Source organism: Gekko japonicus, unplaced genomic scaffold (genome assembly GCF_001447785.1).
Source record: "Gekko japonicus isolate JY-2015 unplaced genomic scaffold, Gekko_japonicus_V1.1 scaffold644, whole genome shotgun sequence".
In the NCBI taxonomy this organism is placed as follows: Eukaryota; Metazoa; Chordata; class Lepidosauria; order Squamata; family Gekkonidae; genus Gekko; species Gekko japonicus.
In genome coordinates, this window is record NW_015160853.1 from 159,378 (window position 1) to 182,016 (window position 22,639).

The following is a 22,639-nucleotide window of genomic DNA, read 5'->3' on the forward strand; positions in this document are numbered from 1 at the left end:
GGGTGAGGTGAGGGGGTTGTGCCCTTCCCCCCCCCCCATGCTCTTAACTGAGGGATCGATGAATCGCACCTCCGCACCGAGGGCTCCATATGGAGTTTGTGATGACGCTAGGGTTGCCAAGTTGTTGCAGTCGCCGCAGCGGGGGACTCCTGGGCGGTGACTGGAGCGCGCCGCACGCATGTCACCAGGAAGTGACGTTAGGACGCCGGGCACGCTGGGGGCAGGGCCACGACCCTCGGAGGGAAAACCATAGAGTTTTCCCTCCAATGGTCGTGGCCCCGCCCCCAGCATGCTCGGCGTCCTAACGTCACTTCCTGGTGATGCGCACGTCGGGGCGGGGTTCCCCCCAGGGCCCAATCTGCCGGCGGTGGGGAACGGGCCTCTGGGGCAGGGGTTTCCCCGCCCCCCGGGGGGACTTGGCAGCCCTAGATGACGCGCATACTGCGGGGGGGGGGGGGACAACGGCACGAAGTCGGGATGGCCTGATCAGACCATCCCAACGCCACGAGAGTGCGCTGGAGCAATCAGACACGGGATGGCCCGTCCGTGGCCCGTTGCAACCTCTTAACTACTGCATTTTCCCCAGTGTCTTTTAACTCCGCTTCTGCGGCGGAGCAAATCGGGTTGCCAATTCCCAGATGTTGTTGTCTGATCGCACCCTTTAAATCTGCCGGCATTCGTGCCTATGTCGGGTCTAATTGTGTGTATGATCACAACCTCAGTGTATGAGGGACTGAGTGAGTTAGGAAAGTTGACAGGGGGAGTAACTCAGGGAAAGGGGAAGTTAGAAAATTGCTCAATATCTGTGTAAAGAATTAGTAAAGGTACACACCATTTAATATTCCTTTATACATACTTTCATTAGAGAGCCATCATGGTGGTGTGGTTAAAGTGTCAGACTAGGATTTGGGAGACTCAGGTTTGAATTCCCACTCTGCCAGGGAAGCTTGGTGGGTGACCTTGAGCCAGTCACGCTCTTAGCCTGACCTACCTCATAGGGTTGTTGTGAGGAGGAGGAGATTGGAGGTTGGAGGTTGGCAACCCTTACTTCATGGCATTATAGTTGTCAAGACCCCTTTGGCCAACAACAGTGAGAGTGGGTAGAGTTGCCAGCTCCAGTTTGGGAAACTCCTGGAGATTTGCAGATGGAGCCTGGGGAGGACAGGGGCCTCAGCTGGATATAGTGCCATAGAGTCCACCCTCCAAAGCAGCCATTTTATCCCGGGGAACTAATCTGGTGATCTGGAGACCAATTGTAATAGCAGGATATCTCTTAAGTGCTACCTGGAGAATGGTAACTGTGGTGCAGTTTGTTACTGGCCACCAATGCTCTGTCTAAGCTGTGGAGTCTTGTGAGCAAAACGTCGACTTTGTGAGCCATTAAAGTTGTGAGCGAGCGATTTGGCTGCTGCATACATTAGTAATTTTCTCTCTCTTTTTTTCCTTTTTAACTTCCAACTTGGTGAAGTGTAATTAGGTATATACTGTGGTGTAGTATTTTGATTGATCTTAATAGATAGTATTATATAGCTTGTGCATTTTGGATTTTACCCTTCGTTCGCTTAAGTGATCCGGGAGAAAAAAAATCCCCCTTTGAACTGCTATACTGTGAGGATAGTGAAGTTCTCCGGGAGGGTAATGGCTAATTCAAGGAAACTGTTATTTATTTAAGAAAGACTTTCCTTATAAGTCGGCAACGGTTCCTGAACTTAAAGAGGAACTGCTTTTAATTCACTCCACGTGCTCCTGATGCTAACATAGATAGTGAAAGACACATGGAAGGGTAGGAGGCATGGTATAGCCCGATCTTGTCAGATCCTGGAAGCTAAACAGGGTTAGTACTTTGAGCCAGTTTGGTGTAGTGGTTAAGTGCGCGGACTCTAATCTGGGAGAACCGGGTTTGATTCCCCACTCCTCCACTTGCACCTGCTAGATGACCTTGGGCAAGCCATAGTTCTGGCCCAGCTATTTTTGAAAAAGAGCAGTTTCTGTCAAGAGCTCTCTCAGCCCCATCGACCTCACCTGGCTGGATGACCTTTGGCAAGAACAAGTTTCTGTCAGAGCTCTCTCAGCCCCACCTTCCTCACAGGGTGTCTGTTGTGGGTAGGGGAAGGGAAAGGAGTTTGTAAGCCGCTCTGAGACTCCTTTGGGTAGTGAAGGGCGGGGTATAAATCCAATCTCCTCTTCTTCTTCTTTTACCTCACAAGGTGTCTGTTGTGGGGAGGGGAAGGGAAAGGAGTTTGTAAGCCACTCTGAGACTCCCTTGGGTAGTGAAGGGCGGGGTATAAATCCAATCCTTCTTCTTCTGAATGGAGACTACTGAGGAATACTCTGCAGAGAGAAGCAATAGCAATACCACCTCTGCTTTTCACTTTCCTTGAAAGCTCCTTGCTGGGGTCACCAAAAGACACATATTGGAAAGTGCTTGGTCTTCACGGCAGGGCTTCCGGAATGTTCTACTGGTTATGAGGGAATCTCTGCACACGGCAGCTGCACCAGGCAAAGAGGGATGGTTACAGCCTGGCCTGAAACAATCATCCAAGACAGCTGAAGGCATCGGATGAAATCTTAAAATAGCCAGCGCTTTCCTCATAGCGAACTCAGTAAAGTTGCTGGGATAAATATGCTGAAATTGGAACATACAGGGTTGGAACTTGGAACCAAGTGTCAAAAATTTCCCTTTCCTGTTGCAGTCCCTGTCAGGGTTGCTAACTCCTGGTTGGGAAATTCCTGGAGATTGGGGGTAGAGGGACTTTAGTGGGGTATAATACCACAGAGTCTACCCCCCAAAGCAGCCATCTTCTCCAGGGGAACTGATTTCTGTTGTCTGGAGATCAGCTTGTAGTCCCAGATCTCCAGGCCCCACCTGGAAGTTGGAATCCAAAAACAACATCCGTGACAAAAATAACGAAGAGTCAATAAAGATATGTTGCAAAATCATTTACTGTAGTAATTCCGTAGAAAATTCTCTTCTATTATCACTCACATGCTAACGTTGTGAAGACCTTGGGTTCTGTTATTAGAAAGTCAACATGGAATGTTTCCTTCAAGAGTTGAGAAGTAGTAATTGGTAAGAATTGTGATTGCTACACGCTCAGATAAAGCAACTATTGTGAAACGAATTGTTTACATTGCGCAGCATTTGTTAGCGTGTGAGCGATAAGAGAAGAGAATTTTCTACAGAATCACTACAGTAAATTATTTTGCAACGTATCTTTATTGACTCTTCGTTATTTTTGTCACGGATGTTGTTTTTGGATTTCTACTTCCTCCCGTGATCTCTCATTTTTGGCTCCCACCTGAAAGTTGGCAACTTTAGTCCCCATGCTTCCCAAAAAGCTGCTCCTGAGAGTCAGGGAACCCTTGGGAATAGTGGGGGTATAGTGTGGGGTGGCAGTTTTGTAAGGGGAAAGGTTTGCGTCTGCAGGAATGGTTTCGTACTCTTGCGTGAATGGAAACACGCTTGTCTTGCAGAACATGGAGTTTCAATCCAGTCTCTTGCATCAAGGAGGGGAATTTTGAACTTAAAACGCAACATAACATTTAATTTTAACATTTTAACATAACCTTTTAATTCTAAACCTAAAAGATTGTGCATGGATAGAGCAAGGTTGAGAAAGAAGTGCTTTTCTCCCTTTCTCACAATACAAGAACTTGTGGGCACTCAATGAAATTGCTGAGCAGTCGGGTTAGAACAGATAAAAGGAGGTACTTCTTCACCTGAAGAGTGATTAACACGTGGAATTCCCTGCCACAGGAAGTGGTGGCGGCTACAAGCATGGACGGCTTCAAAAGGGAATTAGATAAGCATATGGAGCAGAGGTCCATCAGTGGCTATTAGACACAAAGTATAGATAGGAACTCTCGGTCTGGGGCAAGTGATGCTCTGTATTCTTGGTGCTTGGGGGGGGCAACAGTGGGAGGGCTTCTAATGTCCTGGCACCATTCATGGACCTCCTGATGTCAGCTGGTATTTTTGGCCACTGTGTGACACAGAGTATTGGACTGGATGGGCCATTGGCCTGATTCAACATTGGCTTCTCTTATGTTCTTATAAGGACATGGCTTTTTCCTCTTCTCTCTCTTTTTCGTTTTTTAGGGGAAACCGGCATTGGCAAATCCACACTGATGGACACTCTGTTCAACACGAAATTTGAAAGTGATCCTGCCACTCACAATGAGCCCGGCGTGCGGTTGAAAGCGAGAAGTTATGAACTTCAGGAGAGTAACGTCCGTCTGAAGCTGACGATCGTTGACACGGTGGGATTTGGGGACCAGATCAATAAAGACGACAGGTAACGTGAAACACACCTTTGCCTTCGGGAATGGTTGCTTGGATGGTCAGAGTGTTTTGCTGTATTAGAGACAAATCAGTAAGCTTGCAGTACGATAGGAGTTTTTGATGTGGGGTTCTTTGCAAACACGTGAATGCAAACATTCCTAGGTGGTACAGGACTATACAGTGTCAAACAAGACTCTGATTTGTGTTTGTTTGACTGACCTTGTTGATTATTTTTTGGGTGATCATATTTCCTTTCTCCTCATACCCTATCCTGATCTACTGTGGCACTCCATAGCCACTTCCAGGTTAGGACCCACCGTGGTTCAGTGGTAAAGGACAAATTGCGTATGTGGAAAGTCCTAGGTTCAATGTTCGGAATCTCTAGAAATGGCATTGGCAAGGAATTCTCTCTGCCAGAGTTCCTGTCGGGGGCAGACCTTGACTGTCCCCTGAGACCGTGTTGCCATTCTGTGACTTGGATCTTGGCGTAAGGGAGCTTTGTGTGTTCATTGGTTGTGTACATGGAGTGACTATAACTACCTCGGGCCTGTGTTTTAGTTGTGTGTCCCAGAAGCATAAACCTCTTGTTTTAGATAGTTGTGTGAGTGGCTGATGTGTGCTGACAACATTACTATTTATCTAATTTTTCCCCCTGCCTGACCTCCAAGGAGCTCAGAGTGGCATACGTGGTTCTTTCTTCCCCGTTTTTTCCTCACAACAACCCCATGAGGTAGGTTAGGCTGAGAGGTGGTGACTGTACCCTAGGTCATGCAGAGGACAAGTGTTCCCTCTAAGCTGAGTTAGTGTGAGCTAACTCGTAGTTTTTTAGCCTCTGGCTCACACATTTTTGTCTTAGCTCAGGAAGGATGGCTCCAGAACAAACTAATTGATGCAGCAGCCAAATCACTCACGCACAACTTTAATGCCAGTAGCTCACAAAGTAGAATTTTTGCTCACAAGACTCCACGGCTTAGAGTGAGCATTGCAGAGGACTGCGGCTTTATTGTCTATATTAGTGTCTACGTTAGCTGGTTTGGTGCACTGTACTGTTCTTACTGCGTTATTTTTAGTTGTAATCTGCCTTGAGTCTCCATGAGAGAGGCGGACAATAAATGAAGTGTGTAAACAAATTCATGGCTGATTTAGGTATTTAAATACCACTTGGGTTACCACTTACCAGGTGGTGGTGGATAATCCCTGTTTTTTGCCCCATGTCCCGCATTTTTTCCTTTGGGCAGCGCAGCAGGAGGAAAACGGGGCACAGAGCCCTTGAAAAACAGTATCACCGAAACCTCAATGCCACTTCTGGGTGCAAACCTGGAGGTGATGTCATACATATTCTGAGACACTCTAGGAATTCCCCGTGTCTTTATTTTACCAGAGAGATTTGAAGGAGATTTGGAGTGGCATAGGTGTATGTGCGACATCACTTCCAAGTTTTCACCCAGAGATGACATTAGGGCATCAGTGCTGCTGTTTTTCAAGGGCTCTGCCCTTCCAAGCTCGTAATATTTATGAGCCCCGGGCTGGCAACTCTGACTCAAAGCCCAGCCCTGTACCACACTGGCTCGCTTGTAAACTTTTGCAACTTAACCTTAAATATATATCCAATTATGGGTCCTTTAAACCTTCTCCCTCCTTACTGAAATTTCTTGTCCCCCTTGGCCATTCTCAACAGTTCCAAAACCTTTGAAAAGACCTCCTTTTTTTCTTGTTCGCAGCCAAATACCCTCGTTACCCTTGATTCTCTGAGTTGGAGCTTTCATGAGGCATTGAAAGCGGTTATGTGCATATGTCTTCATCCTAACATATGCGCTGCAGGAACTCCCATGATTAAAGCGTGGTACGGGGGGGGGGGGCAATCATTGGGAAAAGAGAGCAGGTGTTACCAACGGCTTGCTTTGCATTTCCCTTCATTCAGTGCGAGAGCTGACAGTATTGTTCCCACTTATCCGCCAAGACCTCCCTTGTTTGAAAGCCTTTCAGAGCTACTTATTCGACCCTCCGCTTGAATAGAAGAGCCGTTATCTGCTCCATGTATTATCACAATGGGAGGCTTGTCCCAAGCGCTCATAATCTAAGCATAGTTACTTTCCTGGCTGGCTGCTGGGTTTTTATGTGTGTGGGTTTTTTGGTTTTTTTTCCTGATTTCTTTTTGTTGGAGGCTCTTCTCTTAAGTTCAGAGCAGGCCAAGTTCCAGGTTTTCAGAGCCGCTCCTGTCTACCTGCTGTTGATTGAGGCCTTTTGCGGAACCTCTGGGCAAACACCAGCAGTGTCTCAAAAGGGCTAGGCTGAAGAGCAAGTTAGAATCACAAGCAATGTTCCCTCTAAGCTGTGGAGTCTTGTGAGCAAAAATTCTACCTTGTGAGCTCCTGGCATTAAAGCTATGAGCGAGCGATTTGGCTACTGCATAAATTAGTTTCCTCTGGAGCCATCCTTCCTGAGCTGAGACTAAAGGAAGAAATGCATTTTGTTCTTGCATTGGAGAGTTCAGTTTGTAACCTAGGTCTTGCTTGTCCTCAGTGCACAGAAATTAGATCAATCTGATACTATACATATTTTTTAGAAATGATTTGGAAAATATTTGAACACCTTCTCCTAAAATATTTTATTCATCATGTTAAAATAAAATGTTACATAATCAATTTTTTCCCTTTTCTTTTTTCAATTTTTCCAATTTTTCAGAAAAAACCAAAAAAGGCTTCAGGAAAAAAATGGGAAAAAAACATTTCCCCTCCGAATTTTTCCGGGTTTTTCCCGGGCCTTCACATCTCTAACGGAGACCTTTTTAACGCCTTTTCTTCCAGCTTGGGTTTCTCAACCATTCTTCTGTAGCCATATGACTTTCCCAGTGTTTCTTCAGCCATGTTAGTCACAGGATCCAACCACAGATGGGTGGGTGTGGCTACTCTGTTCTTTACACACACGAAGGAAGTAAAAATGAGCCGTGAAGTTGCAACCAGTTTGGTATAGTGGTTAAGAGCGGCCAACTGTTATCTGAAGAGCCGGGTTTGATTCCTCGCTCCTCCACATGAAGCCTGCTAGGTGAACCTTGGGCCAGTCCCAGTTCTCTCTAAACTCTCTCAGCCTCACCAACCTCACAAGGTGCCTGTTGTGGGGAGGAAGGGAAGGTGATTCTAAGCTGCTTTGAGACTCCTTAAGGCAGAGAAAAGTGAGGTATCAAAACCTACTCTTCTTCTTCCCACTTGTGGTGAGCCCGTCATGGGGTTTTCAAGGCAAGAGATGAACAGAGGTGGTTTGCCATTGCCTGCCTCTGGACTTCCCTGGTGGTCTTCCGTCCAAGCATTAACCAGGGTCTACCCTGCTTAGGTTCCAAGCCCTGATGCGATCAGGCTAGGTTGGGCTATCTAGGTTGCTATATACCCACTAACTACCCCAGCATTACTCAGGGATTTATGCGGCTAGCCAGTTGGTTCCTCATAGACTGCATCACTGTATAACTCTACAGCTATGGTTCTTAAGCTGTGAAACAGATTTCCCTAAGGAGGGATAGGCAGTTGTTGAGGGGTAGAATTGCTTCCCTGCCTTCCCTATAAGTCTGGTATTAAAGAACATCAGAAGAGCCCTGCTGGATCAGACCAGTGAGGGTCCATCTAGTCCAGCATCCTGTCTCACACAGTGGCCAACCAGTTCCTCTGGAGGGCCAACAACGGGGCATAGAGGCCACCCGGCACTGATGTTCAAAGGTTTACCACCTCTGAATGCAGAGGTTTTATTTAAACTGTATGATACCATGCATGATTCAGAGAGAGTCTGGAACTTCTGTTTATTTACTTAAGGTAGGAGGTGACCTGTAAGCCCCTTAACAAATTTTGTTGACCTGTGGCGGCCAGTAACTTGTACCAAAGATGACTGCCTCGGGTCAGAAGAGGTTACTAGGAGATCTTGCCACCAGTTTCCATCAGCCTAACCTGCTTCATAGGCTTGTGGTGAGGAAGAAAATGGGGTAACTCCATCCATGTGTACCATCATAGAAGAGGAGGAGGAGGAGATTGGATTTACTTCACTACCCGAAGGAGTCTCAGAGCAGCTTACAATCTCCTTTCCCTTCCCTTCCCCACTACAGACACCCTGTGAGGTAGGTGGGGCTGAGAGAGCTCTTTCGAGAACTGCTTGTGAGCAAACAAAACTTGTGACTAACCCAAGGTCACACCAGCAGCTGCATGTGGAGGAATGAGGAATCAAACCCGGCTCTCCCAGGTTAGAGTCCGCACTCCTAACCACTGCACCAAACTGGCTCTGCCAACTGGCTAGAAGAAAAATGTCCTGTCCTTTTTAATAGAGGCTTAATGGTATGTTATTTGTCTTCCTGCCATATAATGCTTCAATGGCCCATTTCCACACACTAAATCTCTATTAACAGGGTCAGGACATCTTTCTCCAGTCCAGTCAGCTACTCTGTGTGTGTGTCTGTGTGTCTGTGTGTGTGTGTGCGTTAAGCGCTGTCAATTCGCTTCCAAATTATGGCAATCCTATGAATTAATACCTCTAAAATGTCCCATCATTAACAGCCTTGCTCAGGTTTTGCAAACTGAGGGCCTTTGTGGCTTCCTTGATTGAATCAATCCATCTCATGCTGGATCTTCCTCTTTTCCTGCTGTCTTCAAACTTCCCTGGCATTATTGTCTTTTCCAGTTAGTCTTGTCTTCTCAGGATGTGACCAAAGTACAACCGCCTCAGTTTAGTCATTTTAGCTTCTAGGGAGAGTTCAGGCTTGATTTGGTCTAGAGCACCCTTATTTTGCCTTTTTTGGTGGTCCACGGTATCCGTAAAACCCTCCTCCAACACCACATTTCAAATGAGTCAACTTTCTTTCTGTCAGCTTTCCTCATGGTTCACCTTTCACACCCATACATTAAAAGCAAGTCTAGCTCGCCACCTAGTGGTGCGTAACGCTAAAAGTGCTAGAACTTTTGGCTGCCAGACATTCTTAGGATCTCCTGGCTATACTACACACACTGCTATACGATAATTAATAGTAATGGCAAATAGTATGGGTTAATTGAATGCGTACATCCCAATAAGTCTACATTCAAGACCAAGATAACTGGCAGGATTACTTTCCTGCACCCCAATTGCCATATGAACAGGGATTCATAAAACATATTTTAAACTGGAGTGGAAGTTTGTAGACGAGATGTACCCGATTCCTTCAGATTCCTCTTGGACTGTAGCCAGCAGCACAGCTATTTTAATGACTTCATCTGCATTTTCCCTAAATAGGGAACTTGAGACTTTAGATCGGAATTCCTGGAATGTGTGGTTTGCAAGGGAAGAATTCCATGCATGCTGCCTTTTGAACCCACTTGGCACTCCGGTCTGTTGGCTTCCTTAGGTGGCCGGGGTTCTGCAGCAGACGCAGCCGGTAGTAGGTGTGTAGTTGCCTCAAATGTAAAGGATCCTCCAGCTCAGTCCCTGTCATCTTCATCGAAGGATCTCTCCTTGCAGGACTAGGAAAGATCCCTGTGTGAGGCCTTGGAGAGTAGCTGGATACATGCATGTGAACACACATGAAGCTGCCTTATACTGAATCAGATCTTGGTCCATCAAGGCCAGTACAGTCTACTGGCAGCGACTCGTCTAGAGTCTGAGGTGGAGGTCTTTCACATCACCTGCTGCCTGTTCCTTTTAACTGGAGATGCCGGGGATTGAACCTGAGACCTTTTGCATACTAGGCAGAGGCTCTTCCACTGAGCCACAGCCTTCTCCATAGCTCTCCAAGGTCTCAGGTGGAGGTCTTTCACATCAACTGCTGCCTGTTCCTTTTAACTGGAGATGCCAGGGATTGAACCTGAGACCTTTTGGATACTAGGCAGAGGCTCTTCCACTGAGCCACAGCCTTCTCCATAGCTCTCCAAAGTCTCAGGTGGAGGTTTTTCACATCAACTGCTGCCTGTTCCTTTTAACTGGAGATGCTGGGGATTGAACCTGGGACCTTCTGCGTGCTAGGCAGAGGTTCTTCCACTGAACCATAGCCTCTCCCCATGAGTGAGCCCTTGGTCAGACACTGTGTAAGACAGCTTCCTGTGTTTATCACTAGGATGTGCTGGGTAAAGGGAGAGGCAGACCAGCGTTCCTTCTCAGGATCCCTGGTCTTTATGCCCCAAACACATGAATCTGCCTTATACTGAATCAGACCTTTTGGTCCATCACGGATTAGTATTGGGTACTCAGACTAGCAGAAGCTCTTCAGGGTCTCAGGCGGAGGTCTTTCACATCACATACCGCCTGATCCTTTTACCTGGAAGTGCTGGGGATTGAACCTGGGACCTTCTGCTCCATCCTCAAATCTCCAGGAGTTTCCCAACCTGGATCTGGTAACCCTACCCCACCCCCCATCCCCCCACCGGTCACCAGCTACCCTCCCTGTGAGGGGGTCACCATAAGGTGGCAGTGACTTGATGGCCGTTTCCACCACCACTCCCTTGCAGGCCTAGCCACAAATTGAGATCTGAGGCTCTTCTCTTGACAGGCCACATGTAGCAAAAGTTCCTTAGGTGTCCACATTGTCTCTCAGCAGTGATGCCAAGATTACGGGACTTGTCTTCCAGGGAGGCCCACTGTGTGCCTTCCCCGAGATCGTTTTGTCATCGGGTAAAAACTATCGCCCTCACCTGAATAGTCCCGACCAGTGTTCCCCCTAAGCTGAGTTACTGTGAGCTAGCTCACAGTTTTTTAGCCTCTGGCTCACACGTTTTTGTCTTAGCTCAGGAAGGACGGCTCCAGAGCAAACTAATTTATGCAGTAGCCCAATCGCTTGCTCACAACTTTAATGGCAGTAGCTCACAAAGTGGAATTTTTGCTCAGCTACTAAGCAGGGTCAGCCCTGGTAAGTACTTGGATGGGTGTCCGTCAAAAGTCCGCGGTTGCTACGCAGAGGCAGGCAAGGGCAAACCTCCTCTGAACGTCCCTTGCCTTGAAAGGTGCCGTAAACCACCCTTTTAAAAAATCCTTATCTGTTTGTTGCTGTTGTTTTAAAAATGTTCTTCCTTGGGGAGAGCTCACATTTGGCCAAAGGTAGGGTACAAATATTTTTAAACAAATAAATGATGGCCCCGGTCACACAGAGAATTTGCCGTGCGAAAGGCACGAATGTCAGGCGGATTGATTCCCCACTCCTCCACATGGAGCTGCTGATGTGCCCTTGGGTCAGTCACAAGTTATTTCAGAGCTGTTCTCTCACGAGCAGTCCTCAAAAGAGCTCTCTCAGCGCCACCTACCTCACAAGGTGTCTGTTGTGGGGAGGGGAAGGGAAAGGAGATTGTAAGCTGCTCTGAGACTCCTTTGGGTAGGGTATAAATCCATTGTCGTCGTCTTCTTCTTCTCCATTTTGGCTGTTTCTGAAGAAGTGAGCAATGACTCGCAAAAGCTCATACCCTGCCAAAAGTAATGTTACAGATTGTGAGGAATTCCACTTCCCTTCCATGCCTGCCTCCTCCTCCTCTTCTGTATCTCTCTTCGGCTTGCCGCCTGCTTCCATCATCTGTTCCCCCAGCCCTTCCTCCTTTCCCCAGCCCTTCCCTTTTCGTTCCTTAATTCACCCCTCTCATTCCGCAGCTATACAAGAGACCACAGGCACGGTGTGGGCGCTGCAGAGTTCTGCATCATCCCCACAAGCAAGGCCCTGTCAACAGGGTGATGTGGGTTGTCTCCAGACTATGAAACATGAAACAGAATTTGGCCTCTCCTGGGGGATTTCAGTTGATGTAGCACGAACAGCCAAATTCCTGAAGGCCGCATACCAAAGACCTCTGGTGTCCAAGAGCTATAGAGAACCCAGCTGTGGCTTCTTCTCTCTTTCCCGTTCCTTTCATGTTCTGGCCAGTTTCAGCTCTTAGAGGCCAAAAAGTAGCCTATGCGCAGCAGTGTGTTTGGTCACAGAGATTTCTGTGTGCCCCAGCAGTTACATCAACATGGCGGCTAATTATCCCGGTACTCACTGCTGAGTTGCCTGACAACACATTTGCTTCTTCCACAAAGCCTCTCTTCTCCAAAGCAAAGAGCCAGTCCTGGCTTCTCTCTCTCTCTCTCCTTGGAGTAGAAGGTTCTTCGGAACAGCCCAGGACATATTGCCTTGGTGTCTGAGGATGCTTGGCTTGCAGCCAGTTTGGTGTAGTGATTAAAGAGCAGCGGGCTCTAGTCTGGAGAACCGGGTTTGATTCCCCACGCCTCCACCTGCAGCTGCTGGGTGACCTTGGGTCAGTCACAGTTGTCTCAAAGCTGTTCTCTCAAGAGCAGTCCTCGAAAGAGCTCTGTCAGCCCCACCTATCTGACAGGGTGTCTGTTGTAGGGAGAGGAAGGGAAAGATATAGTAAGCCGCTCTGAGACTCTGAGTGAAGGGCGGCGTATAAATCCAATCTCTCCTTCTTCTCGTCTTCTTCTCCCAATGTTCTGTGACTGGCACCAGCCCCCATGGCAGCCATTTTGTGGTGGCATTCACTCTCCATTCTCAGAATCCCCAAAGTGTCAATGGGTTTGTCAAGACTGAGGTGTGGTGGACTAAGACTGGAGAGAGACAGGTTGAAATCCTGACTCGGTCACCACTGTTAACTCTCAGCCTGACCTTCCTCACAGGGTTGTTGTCAGGATCAATGTTCCCTCTAAGCTGTGGAGTCTTGTGAGCAAAAATTCAACTTTGTGAGCTACTGGCATTAAAGTTGTGAGCGAATGATTTGGCTGCTGCATAAATCAGTTTGCTTTGGAGCCGTCCTTCCTGAGCTAAGACAAAAATGTGTGAGTCGGAGGCTAAAAATCTGTGAGCTGGCTCACACTAACTCAGCTTAGAGGGAACTATGCTCCTAAGCAAACTAACTTATGCAGTAGCCAAATTGCTCGCTCACAACTTTAATGCCAGTAGCTCACAAAGTTGAATTTTTGCTCACAAGACTCCACAGCTTAGAGGGAACATTGATCCTGACAACAACCCTGTGAGGAAGGTCAGGCTGAGAGTTAACAGTGGTGACCGAGTCAGGATTTCAACCTGTCTCTCTCCAGTCTTAGTCCACCACACCTCAGTCTTGCTGGAGGAGAGGAGAACCACGTATACTTCCTGAAGTTCCTTAGAGGAGGCAGTATCAAAATACACTAAATAAATAAAATGGGTGAAGTTCGGGCTCGGTCACTGATAGAAGGCCCAGAGCTAGAACTCTGTGCATCTTGAAAGGCATCTTGTTTTATTTATTTCATTTCTACCTCACCTTCCTCCCCAGTGGGGACCCAAAGTGGCTTACATCATTCTCGCCTCCATTGTATCCTCACAACAACCGTCTGAGGTAGGTTAGGCTGAGTGTGTGACCGGCCCAAGGTCACCCAGCAAGCTTTTGTGGCACAGTGGGGATTCGAACCTGGGATCCTAGTCTGACGCTCTAACCACCACATCTCACTGGCCGGCCTTACAGCTGATGAGGCCTTCTTCCCCAGTGAAACAACTGAATACCTGGTTTTGGATCTGGTGGGATTTGGTAATTTATATAGTCCCAAGAGGTATTCATTCTGCCCCTGGATTATTTTGTCTGTGAGGCCTTAGCCTTACAACGTCAGCAGGGAAGGTTTTCTTCCCACAGACCGTTTGATTTTCCAATTGTGTGACATGTGTTGTGATTCCAGCTGTGTTGTCCAAAACATTCACGTGGCAGAACCTCTCTTTTGAAGATTAACATTCACGATAGATTCAAGCGGCTTTCCCCCCTTTAAAGCTAACAAACAGGACATTGGGAACAGCTGTAGCACGTATTAGCAGCTTTTAAATTTAGCTTCCAGTGCGCAAATAAATGTCCTGATAGCCAAGCACCAGTCGGAGCAAGTCCTGTCTCATTAGGAAATGTTTTGACAAAGAAGGTTCATCTTCAGTTGAGAAGCCAGCTGCGACCAACGTTTCTCTAAAAAATGCGGGATTTAGAACCCGGTCAGCATGCAAAGCCCCCTTTATCTTCAGTCTGACCTCTTACGAGGCATTTCAGAGAGTGCTGTGGTCAGTGTTCCCTCTAAACTGTGCGCGTGAGCGGCTGCTCGTTAACACAGAAAGCCCTACTCAGTAGCAGTCTGGAGCCGCGCAGGGTCTTGCACTGCCCATCGCCCATTTTAAGATTACAGCAGTTTGGTGTAGTGGTTAGAGCCAGTTTGGTGTGCTGGTTAGGAGCGTGGACTCTAATCTGGGAGAACTGGGTTTGATTCCCCACTCCGCCACATACAGCTGCTAATGTGACCTTGGGTCAGTCACAAGTTCTTTCAGAGCTGTTCTCTCAAGAGCAGTTCTCAAAAGAGCTCTGCCATGGCTCAAGTGGGGTGTCACCTGATGCTGCCACCACTCTGGTTCCAGGCTCCTCTGAGAAGGCCCAGAGCACCCTCCTAAGCCTTTAGACCTCCCTTTTAGCTGAAATGAGCGTGAGGACCAGGCAGAGTGAACAATGAAAATGGTTTATTTTATAGGAGGCCAAACAAACAAAGTGCAGGAATAATAACAGTAAGTGGGTGAAATGAAAAGAAATCAAATGCCCTAAATATACTGTCCCTAGCTCACTATCTCAAGTGGCCTTAGACTACTTACCCTTCCCTGGATGAGGGTTTCTTCCCCACAGTAGCCTTCCCTCTGTCCCTGTTTCCTGAGAAGAAGAACAGCTTCTCCTCTTGCACCAGTTCTTTTATTCCCCAGCCCTCTTCTTCCCTATTGGCCAAAATCAGCGCCAAAACTTCCCAAGGCCTTCTGGGGTTTGTAGGCCCAGCCTCCCCTACTGCTAGCTAGGCTCCCTGGGCCTTCTAGGCCTTGCTTGCACAGCCCAGATCATGACAAGCTCTCTCAGCCCCACTTACTTCACAAGGTGCCTGTTGTGGGGAGAGGAAGGGAAGGCGATTGTAAGCTGCTTTGAGATACATAAGGCCTGCTGGGTGACCTCAAGCCAATCATAGTTCTGTCAGAGCTCTCTCAGCCCCACCTGCCTCACAAGTTGCCTGTTGTGGGGAGAGGAAGGGAAGGCGATTGTAAGCCGCTCTGAGACTTCTTCGGGTAGTGAAGGGGGGTATAAATCCAATCTTCTCCTCCTCCTCCTTTTTTTCTGCTCAGGAGGTGAACTGCTCCACTTAGTAGGGAGGAAAAAAATTAGAGGGAACATTGGTTGTGGTACATTATGGATCTGCAGTTTAGTACTCCTTGCCTTACGAGGCAACAAACTAGTTTGTCAGAGTATGGGGGGTGGGGCAGAATCACATTTTCAGGCATGCCAGTGCCATGTGTGATGCCAGGGGCCATCTCCATGACATATAAAACTCCAGCAAAGTTGGCTATCTGCCCACCATCTTGCACGAGGTGATGGTCAGATGTTGGGTGTGTAGTCAAAGAAATTGGGAATGCATCCCGTTGTCCTCCCCTGCCCCACTCAATTAATCTTTCATCCTGCGTGAATACATTGTAAAACAGGATCTTTGACCCTCTGCAAGCATGATAGTTTTGGTTGGGTGACGGAAGGCTCATCTTGTGATAGATGATTATACTTGGAGGGGACAATTAGAGATCTGTTTTCCTTCCCTTCACCACACATGAAGCTGCCTTGGTCCATCACGGTCAGTTTTGTCTGCTCAGACTGGGAGCAGCTCTCCAGGGACTCAGGCAGAGGTCTTTCACATAGGATTACCTGCCTCCAGATGGTGGCTAGAGATCTCCTGAGGTTACAACTGATCTCCAGGTGACAGAGATCTGTTCCCTTGGAGAAAATGCCCGCTTTGGAAGGTGGACTCTATGGCATTATGCCACACTGAAGTCCTTCCTCTCCCCAAAACCCACCCTCCCCAAGGCTCCACCCCCAAAGTCGCCAGGTAGTTCCCAACGTGGAGCTGCCAGCCCTACTTTTACATCATCGAATACCTGGTTGTCTTAAGTGGAGATGCCAGGGATTGAACCTAGGACCTTTTGGTTCAGTTTGGTGTAGTGGTTAAGTGCGCGGACTCTAATCTGGGAGAACCGGGTTTGATTCCCCCACTCCTCCACTTGCACCTGGCTGGATGACCTTGGCAAGCCGTAGTTCTGATAAGAGCTGTTCTTCAAAAAGAGCAGTTTCTGTCAGAGCTCTCTCAGCCCCACCTACCTCACAGGGTGTCTGTTGTGGGGAGGGGAAGGGAAAGGAGTTTGTAAGCCGCTCTGAGACTTCTGGGCGAAGGGCGAGGTATAAATCCAATCTCCTCCTCCTCCTCCTCCTCCTCCTCTTCTTCTTCTTCTTCTTCGTCAGAGGCTCTTCCTCTGTGCCACTGCTCCTTCTCTTTGTGCCTGAGGGATGATGGGATAGCTGTGGGGTGTGAGGAGTCTCTACCACACAGACCTTCACGTGAGAGCAAATAGTTTGCAACTTCTGTAAACACACACTTGTTGCTGTGTTACCCATTTCCTCCTCTCCTTTCCTTTAGCTCTAAGAGCGCAGGGGAGAAAGCAAAACAAGATAGTGTCTACGGGTTAGTCATTTTCTCTGTACCTGTCTGGGAAAACGTGCCACTTCCTGGAGATACTTTCACATAAACGATTGTTTCTGGAGCCCTTAGCAACTTAAGCATCTCTCCTGCCAGGCTGTCACTCTTCTGGCCTTCCGCAAACTGTAGCAAACGGAGATCGATTCAGATGGTGACCGTGCTGGTCTGAAGCAACAGAACAAAGTTTGAGCCCAGTGGCACCTTTAAGACCAACAAAGGCCCTGGTCACATGGGCAGGATATTGCGGGGGGGCATGGCAAATTGCCTCGCGCAGTTTGATCCGCGATTATACGATCAGACGTGCCAGCAGCATACCACGGGTCCTTCTGTCTGAGCCAGCGCATAAACGAGGGGCTGGAGGGGAAAGCCGCGCGCCAGCGCGATCACACCACAGGCATCTGGAGGCATCCCGTGGCAAACCGTTTGCCAGTACTTTGGAGGTACTACTTTTTTATCACGTGTTTTCGGCGGTAAGCCACGGGTTGGCCACAGGTGCGCTCCACTTCCCAGATGTTGGGGTGTGATTGCGCACGGATAATCCACCCACCACCCGTGGCTCTCCTGTGGCAAATTTGCCGTGTGAACGGGGCCAAAGTTTACTTCTGGGTGTGAGCTTTCGTGTGTATCTGAAGAAGTGTGCCTGCACACAAAAGCTTATACCCAGAATTAAACTTTGTTGGTCTTAAAGGTTCCAGTGGACTCAAACCTTGTTCTGCGGAAAATGGAGTTATTCAAGAGTGCTTTTTGCTCAGGTAAATAGGGCTGTACTGTAATGAAAGGGACAGAAAGGTTTGCTGGTAAAGGGATAGGGACTCTGGCCTATGCTATTGCGTTACTGCCTGTCACTGTAAGCATGCTCCAGACTAGGTAGTTTCTACGCCCCTTAATGTATCGTGTTTAAAAGTTCACACTTTGTTCCAGCTCTGTTTGAGATCAATCTTACTTCGGCTGCTAACTGGAAGTTCAGACCATAGAGTTCCTGGTGATTCCTAGAGCTACCTGGAAGTGATAAGGGTAGCTCTAGCAGCGACTGGGTGCCTCTAGGAATTGTGAGGAACTCTATGGTCAAAACGTTTAGTCAGCAGCCAAGGCCTTATTTTTCTGTTTTAATTTTTCTCCCGGGGCTTTGCTCCCACCAACCCTACTCATTAAAGTAGTGGCTCCTAACTTCGAAAGGACGCTGTCAGTTCTGACAATTGCAGCCTAATTTGACAGAGAACCCTTCTGTTTCAGCTACAAGCCCATTGTGGAGTACATAGATGCCCAGTTCGAAGCCTACCTGCAGGAGGAACTGAAGATCAAGCGATCACTCTTCAATTACCATGACACCAGGATCCACGCGTGCTTATACTTCATCGCGCCCACGGGCCACTCGCTGAAGTCCCTCGATCTGGTCACCATGAAGAAGCTCGACAGTAAGGTACACCACCGCTCGCTTTGATAAGATGCAGAATCAGGTGTCGACCCTCCCAGTCTCACAGAGGAGAGCAGACGTCTGTTGTGTGGAGTGGTGGAAGGACCGGGAGTCCAACCCTACCACAGGGTTGGATCCAGAGAAAATTTTCCACTCACACAAGGCCTGCCCCCTGCTCCTTCTCTGCCTCTTTCTTTCTTTCCTTCTTTTTCTTTCTTTCTTTCCTTCCTTCTTTCCTTCTCTCCCTCCTTATTTCTCTCTCTCTCTCTCTCTCTCTCTTCCCCCCCGCACAGATCTGTGTGAGGGCAGGTCTGTGCGTTCCCCCCCAGCTAGCAATCCAAAACAGTCCAGTGGCACCTTTAAGGCCATGTTTTATTCAGGTACAAGCTCTCCCTCCTCTGTGAGGGCAGCCCACTGATCTTCCTGAAATGGTTCCCCGGAGAGACGAGGGGACCCTCAGGAACAGCATGAGAAGCTAACTTGGGGGGGGGGTTGACAGCAGGAAGGGGAAATCGGTGGGAATTTCCACACCCCTTCTGTTAGCAGAAAGTTAACCCCCACTCTTGCTACCCATTAACAGCAAGGAGCATTTGGTTTTAGCGTTATTTATGTTTGCTGCCTTGGGGAGCCCCAGGGCTTTTTTTTGTAGAAAAAGCCCAGCAGGACCTCATTAGCATAATAGACCACACCCAACAGCAGAAACTCATTAGCATATTAGGCCACACACCCCATGTTACCAGAAGTGTGGTCATCCAGCCACACCCACCTTTTGCTTCTTATTCTGTTTACCTTGTTTGTTGTCAAAACCCAGGGCTCTTTTGTAGCAGGAACTCCTTTGCATGTTAGGCCACACACCCCTAATGTAGCCAATCCTAATGAGTTTCTGCTATTGGGTGTGGCCTATTATGCTAGTGAGTTCCTGCTGGGTGTGGCCAACTCGGGAGCCAGCCGGAACTCCGTTCCTGTGCGTTCCTGCCCAAAAATAGCCCTGGGGAGCCCTACTTTGGGTGGAAAGGCAGCATAAAAATGTTTTAAATAAAACAATGATATTCATATAAATAAGTTAATATATGTTTATCTAATTCCCTCTCGAAGCTGTCCATGCTTGTAGCCGCCGCCACCTCCTGTGGCAGTGAATCCCATGTGTTCATCAACTCTTTGGGTGAAGAAGGACTTCCTTCTGTAGCAGTAGAAAACAGGAAGAGTCCAGTAGCACCTTGAAGATCAACAGAAATTGTTGCAGGGTATGAGCTTTTGTGAGCCACACTGCTCACTTCTTCGGATATCTGAAGAAGGGAGCAATGACTTACAAAAGCTCATACCCTACCACAGGTTTTGTTAGTCTTTAAGGTACCCTTGAATTCATATGCACCAAGGAACGCCTCTCCTAACTGGTGCTTCCCACAGCTCTTCGTCTTAAAAGCAAAGGAAGTGTGGTCTGCTTTTTCATAAATCTTGCGCAGATTTAACCAATCCACTGATCAAAACTGGTACAATTCAGCGATTCATCAACAAAGACTTTGTTAATTGAGCGACGGGCCTGGTCCCTGGCTAAAACTCTGCCCAGGGTGACAGGCGGCACCTCTGCTTTTACACGACATGGGCAGAGTGGGCTGATGATAATAAACAGGTGGGTTTTCAGTGGTGAAACTGTGCCATGAAGAATTCTGGGTAAAGTTACAGGTATGGTCCTGCTGTGTTCTGCAAGATTCCCAGAAAAAACAAAACAAAAAAGCAAACGGCTTCAAAAGGGAATTAGATAAGCATATGGAGCAGAGGTCCATCAATGGCTATTAGCCACAAGGTATAGATAGGGACTCTGGGGCAAGTGATGCTCTGTCTTCTTGGTGCTTGGGGGGGGGGGTCAACAGTGGGAGGGCTTCTAATGTCCTGGCCCCACTGGTGGACCTCCTGATGGCACTGGTATTTCTGGCCACTGTGTGATACAGAGTGTTGGATGGGCCTTTGGCCTGATCCAACAATGGCATCTCTTATGTTCTTATGTTTAAACAGGTAGTAAAGCTGTTGTTGTTTTGCTGTCAAGTCACACCTGACTTACGGCGAAACCGTAGGGTTTTCAAGGCAAGAGACGTTCGGAGGTGGTTTGCCATTCTTTGCCTCCGCGTCATCACCCTGGTATTCCTTGGAGGTCTCCCATCCAAATCCCAGCCAGAACCAACCACCTGGAGGTTGGCAGCCCAGTTGTGTGTGTGTGTGGGGAGGAAGACCTCTCCTCTGTGACCTGGCACAAACATGTCTCATTTAAACTGGGCTGCTCCCCGTGCAATGCAGCGGTGTGCCCTTTGCACACTAGAGATCCTTACACTGTTGCACGCGTTGCCCTGACCTGCTAACTAAACATGCGTGGTGCCATTTGCATATATAGCATCCCAGTTTAAACAGGAAGTTGGACATGTACGAAGTTGCATGAGCAGATCTGTGTGCGTCGCCAGCATCTGTTTAAAGCAGGCCGCACTGTTTCCATTATTCTCTCTCTGTCTCTCTCTTTCTCTCTCTCCCCGACTTCTGTTCATGCTGCCCTGCTCTCAGATTCCGGAAGGTTTGCTCCACTATTTAAGAAAAAGAAAAGAAAAACAAAGCCCCTTTTCACGAAGCATATAATTAACTTGTAGAATCCGGTACCACGGGATGTGACAGCCACTACTTAGAATGGCTTTAAAAATACCAAACAGATTTGTGGGAGGATAGGTTCATCAACAGATGCTGGATGTCATAGGTAAATGGAACCTCTCTGTTCAGAGACAGCAGGGGTCATTTCCTGCAGGAGCGCACAGGAGCGGAGCTCCGGCACTAAAGAGCCCAGGGGGCGGGCACATGCAACAAGCCCTGCCCCCTGCTCCTTCTCTGCCTCTTTCTTTCCTTCTTTTTCTTTCTTTCCTTCCTTCCTTCCTTCCTTCCTTCCTTCCTTCCTTCCTTCCTTCCTTCCTTCCTTCCTTCCTTCCTTCCTTCCTTCCTTGTGGCACCTTTAAGGCCATGTTTTATTCAGGTACAAGCTCTCCCTCCTCTGTGAAGACAGATCTGCGCGTTCCCCCCCCATAGCTAGCAATCCAAACCAGTCCAGTGAAGCCTGAACGGTGGGTGTTGTCTTCTGACACACTTCCGGTGATGTCAGGGGGTGTGGCATATGCAAATAAGTTATGCTAATGAGCTCCTGCATTTCTTTTTCTGAGAAATGACCCCTGTGAGACAGTATACCTCTGTTTAGGAGATTTCTTAGTGCAAACAGACGGATGGCCGTCACTTTGTTTTTTCAGGCTGTTTGAGATCTTCTTGAGGCATCTAGAGGCTGCTGTAGGGAACAGGATTCTGATGTAGTTGGATCTTTTTGATCCAACTAGATCACTCTTTATGGTCTTAAATGTCGAGTAGAACTTTCAGCGATGAAAATGGGCTGCTGATAGTATAGATATATGTACAGTTTGGGAATGAAGAAGCATTCAGGACTGTGGAGACAAGGAACTTGAAACAGCATTGATTCTTCCACAAGGCATCCTTCTTAATACTGCCAAAAGCTAAAAACAAAACTTAAATCTGGGGAGGGAGAGTATAAGCCTAGATAATTGCAGAAAATAAAGTCCGCAATTTCAGCTCAAATGTTTGCTTTTCATCCAAATGGGGATTAGCAGCATCTAACTGGAAAGGACAAGTTTATATAACATAAGAGGATTTTCAAGCACCGTCAGTAGTTAAAAAAACCCAAAAAAACCCCTCTTCATTTCTGGGTCAGTGTTGACTTCATACTCACTGCTGGAATGGGGATAGTCCTTAAGCAATTGTGGACCTTTGGAGGGGCTGTGGCTCAGTGGTAGAGCATCTGTTTGGCATGCAGAAGGTCCCAAGTTCAAGCCCTGGCATCTCCCGTTGAAAGGGGCAGGTGTTTGGTGGTGCAGAGCCGCTGCTAGGCTGAGCTAGACCTTGATGGACCAAGGGCCACATTTGGCGTATGGCAGCTTTGTTTTGTGCATGACATTTGTGGCACTGGAGCAAACTGATTCTAAACGAATTCTACCATGCCATGTAAGAACATAAGAGCCATAAGCACATAAGAGGAGCCAGTACTGGATCAGGCCAGTGGCCTATCCAGTCCAACACCCTGTGTCACACAGTGGCCAGAAATACCAGGTGCCATCAGGAGGTCCATCAGTGGGGCCAGGACATTAGAAGCCCTCCCTCTGTTGACCCCCCCCCAAGCACCAAGAAGACAGAGCATCACTTGCCCCAGAGCCCCTATCTATATCTTGTGGCTAATAGCCACTGATGGACCTCTGCTCCATATGCTTATCTAATTCCCTCTTGAAGCCGTCCATGCTTGTAGCCGCCACCACCTCCTGTGGCAGTGAATTCCATGTGTTCATCACTCTTTGGGTGAAGAAGTACTTCCTTTTATCCGTTCTGACCCGACCGCTCAGCAATTTCATGGAGTGCCCACGAGTTCTTATATTGTGAGA

The 22,639-nt window shown here is 48.0% G+C and overlaps 1 protein-coding gene across 3 annotated transcripts in view; it reads left to right on the top strand.

Moving 5' to 3' along the window:
- The window catches only part of SEPT11 (septin 11), a 74,531-nt gene that overhangs the window by 6,660 nt on the left and 45,232 nt on the right, over positions 1-22,639 (top strand). For all 3 annotated transcript variants that reach the window (XM_015421235.1, XM_015421220.1, XM_015421227.1), the window contains exons 2-3: positions 4,100-4,295; positions 17,990-18,176. In XM_015421235.1, coding sequence (XP_015276721.1) covers positions 4,129-4,295; positions 17,990-18,176 — 354 coding nt within the window. In that variant the 5' untranslated portion in view covers positions 4,100-4,128. The remainder of the gene's footprint in view (positions 1-4,099; positions 4,296-17,989; positions 18,177-22,639) is intronic.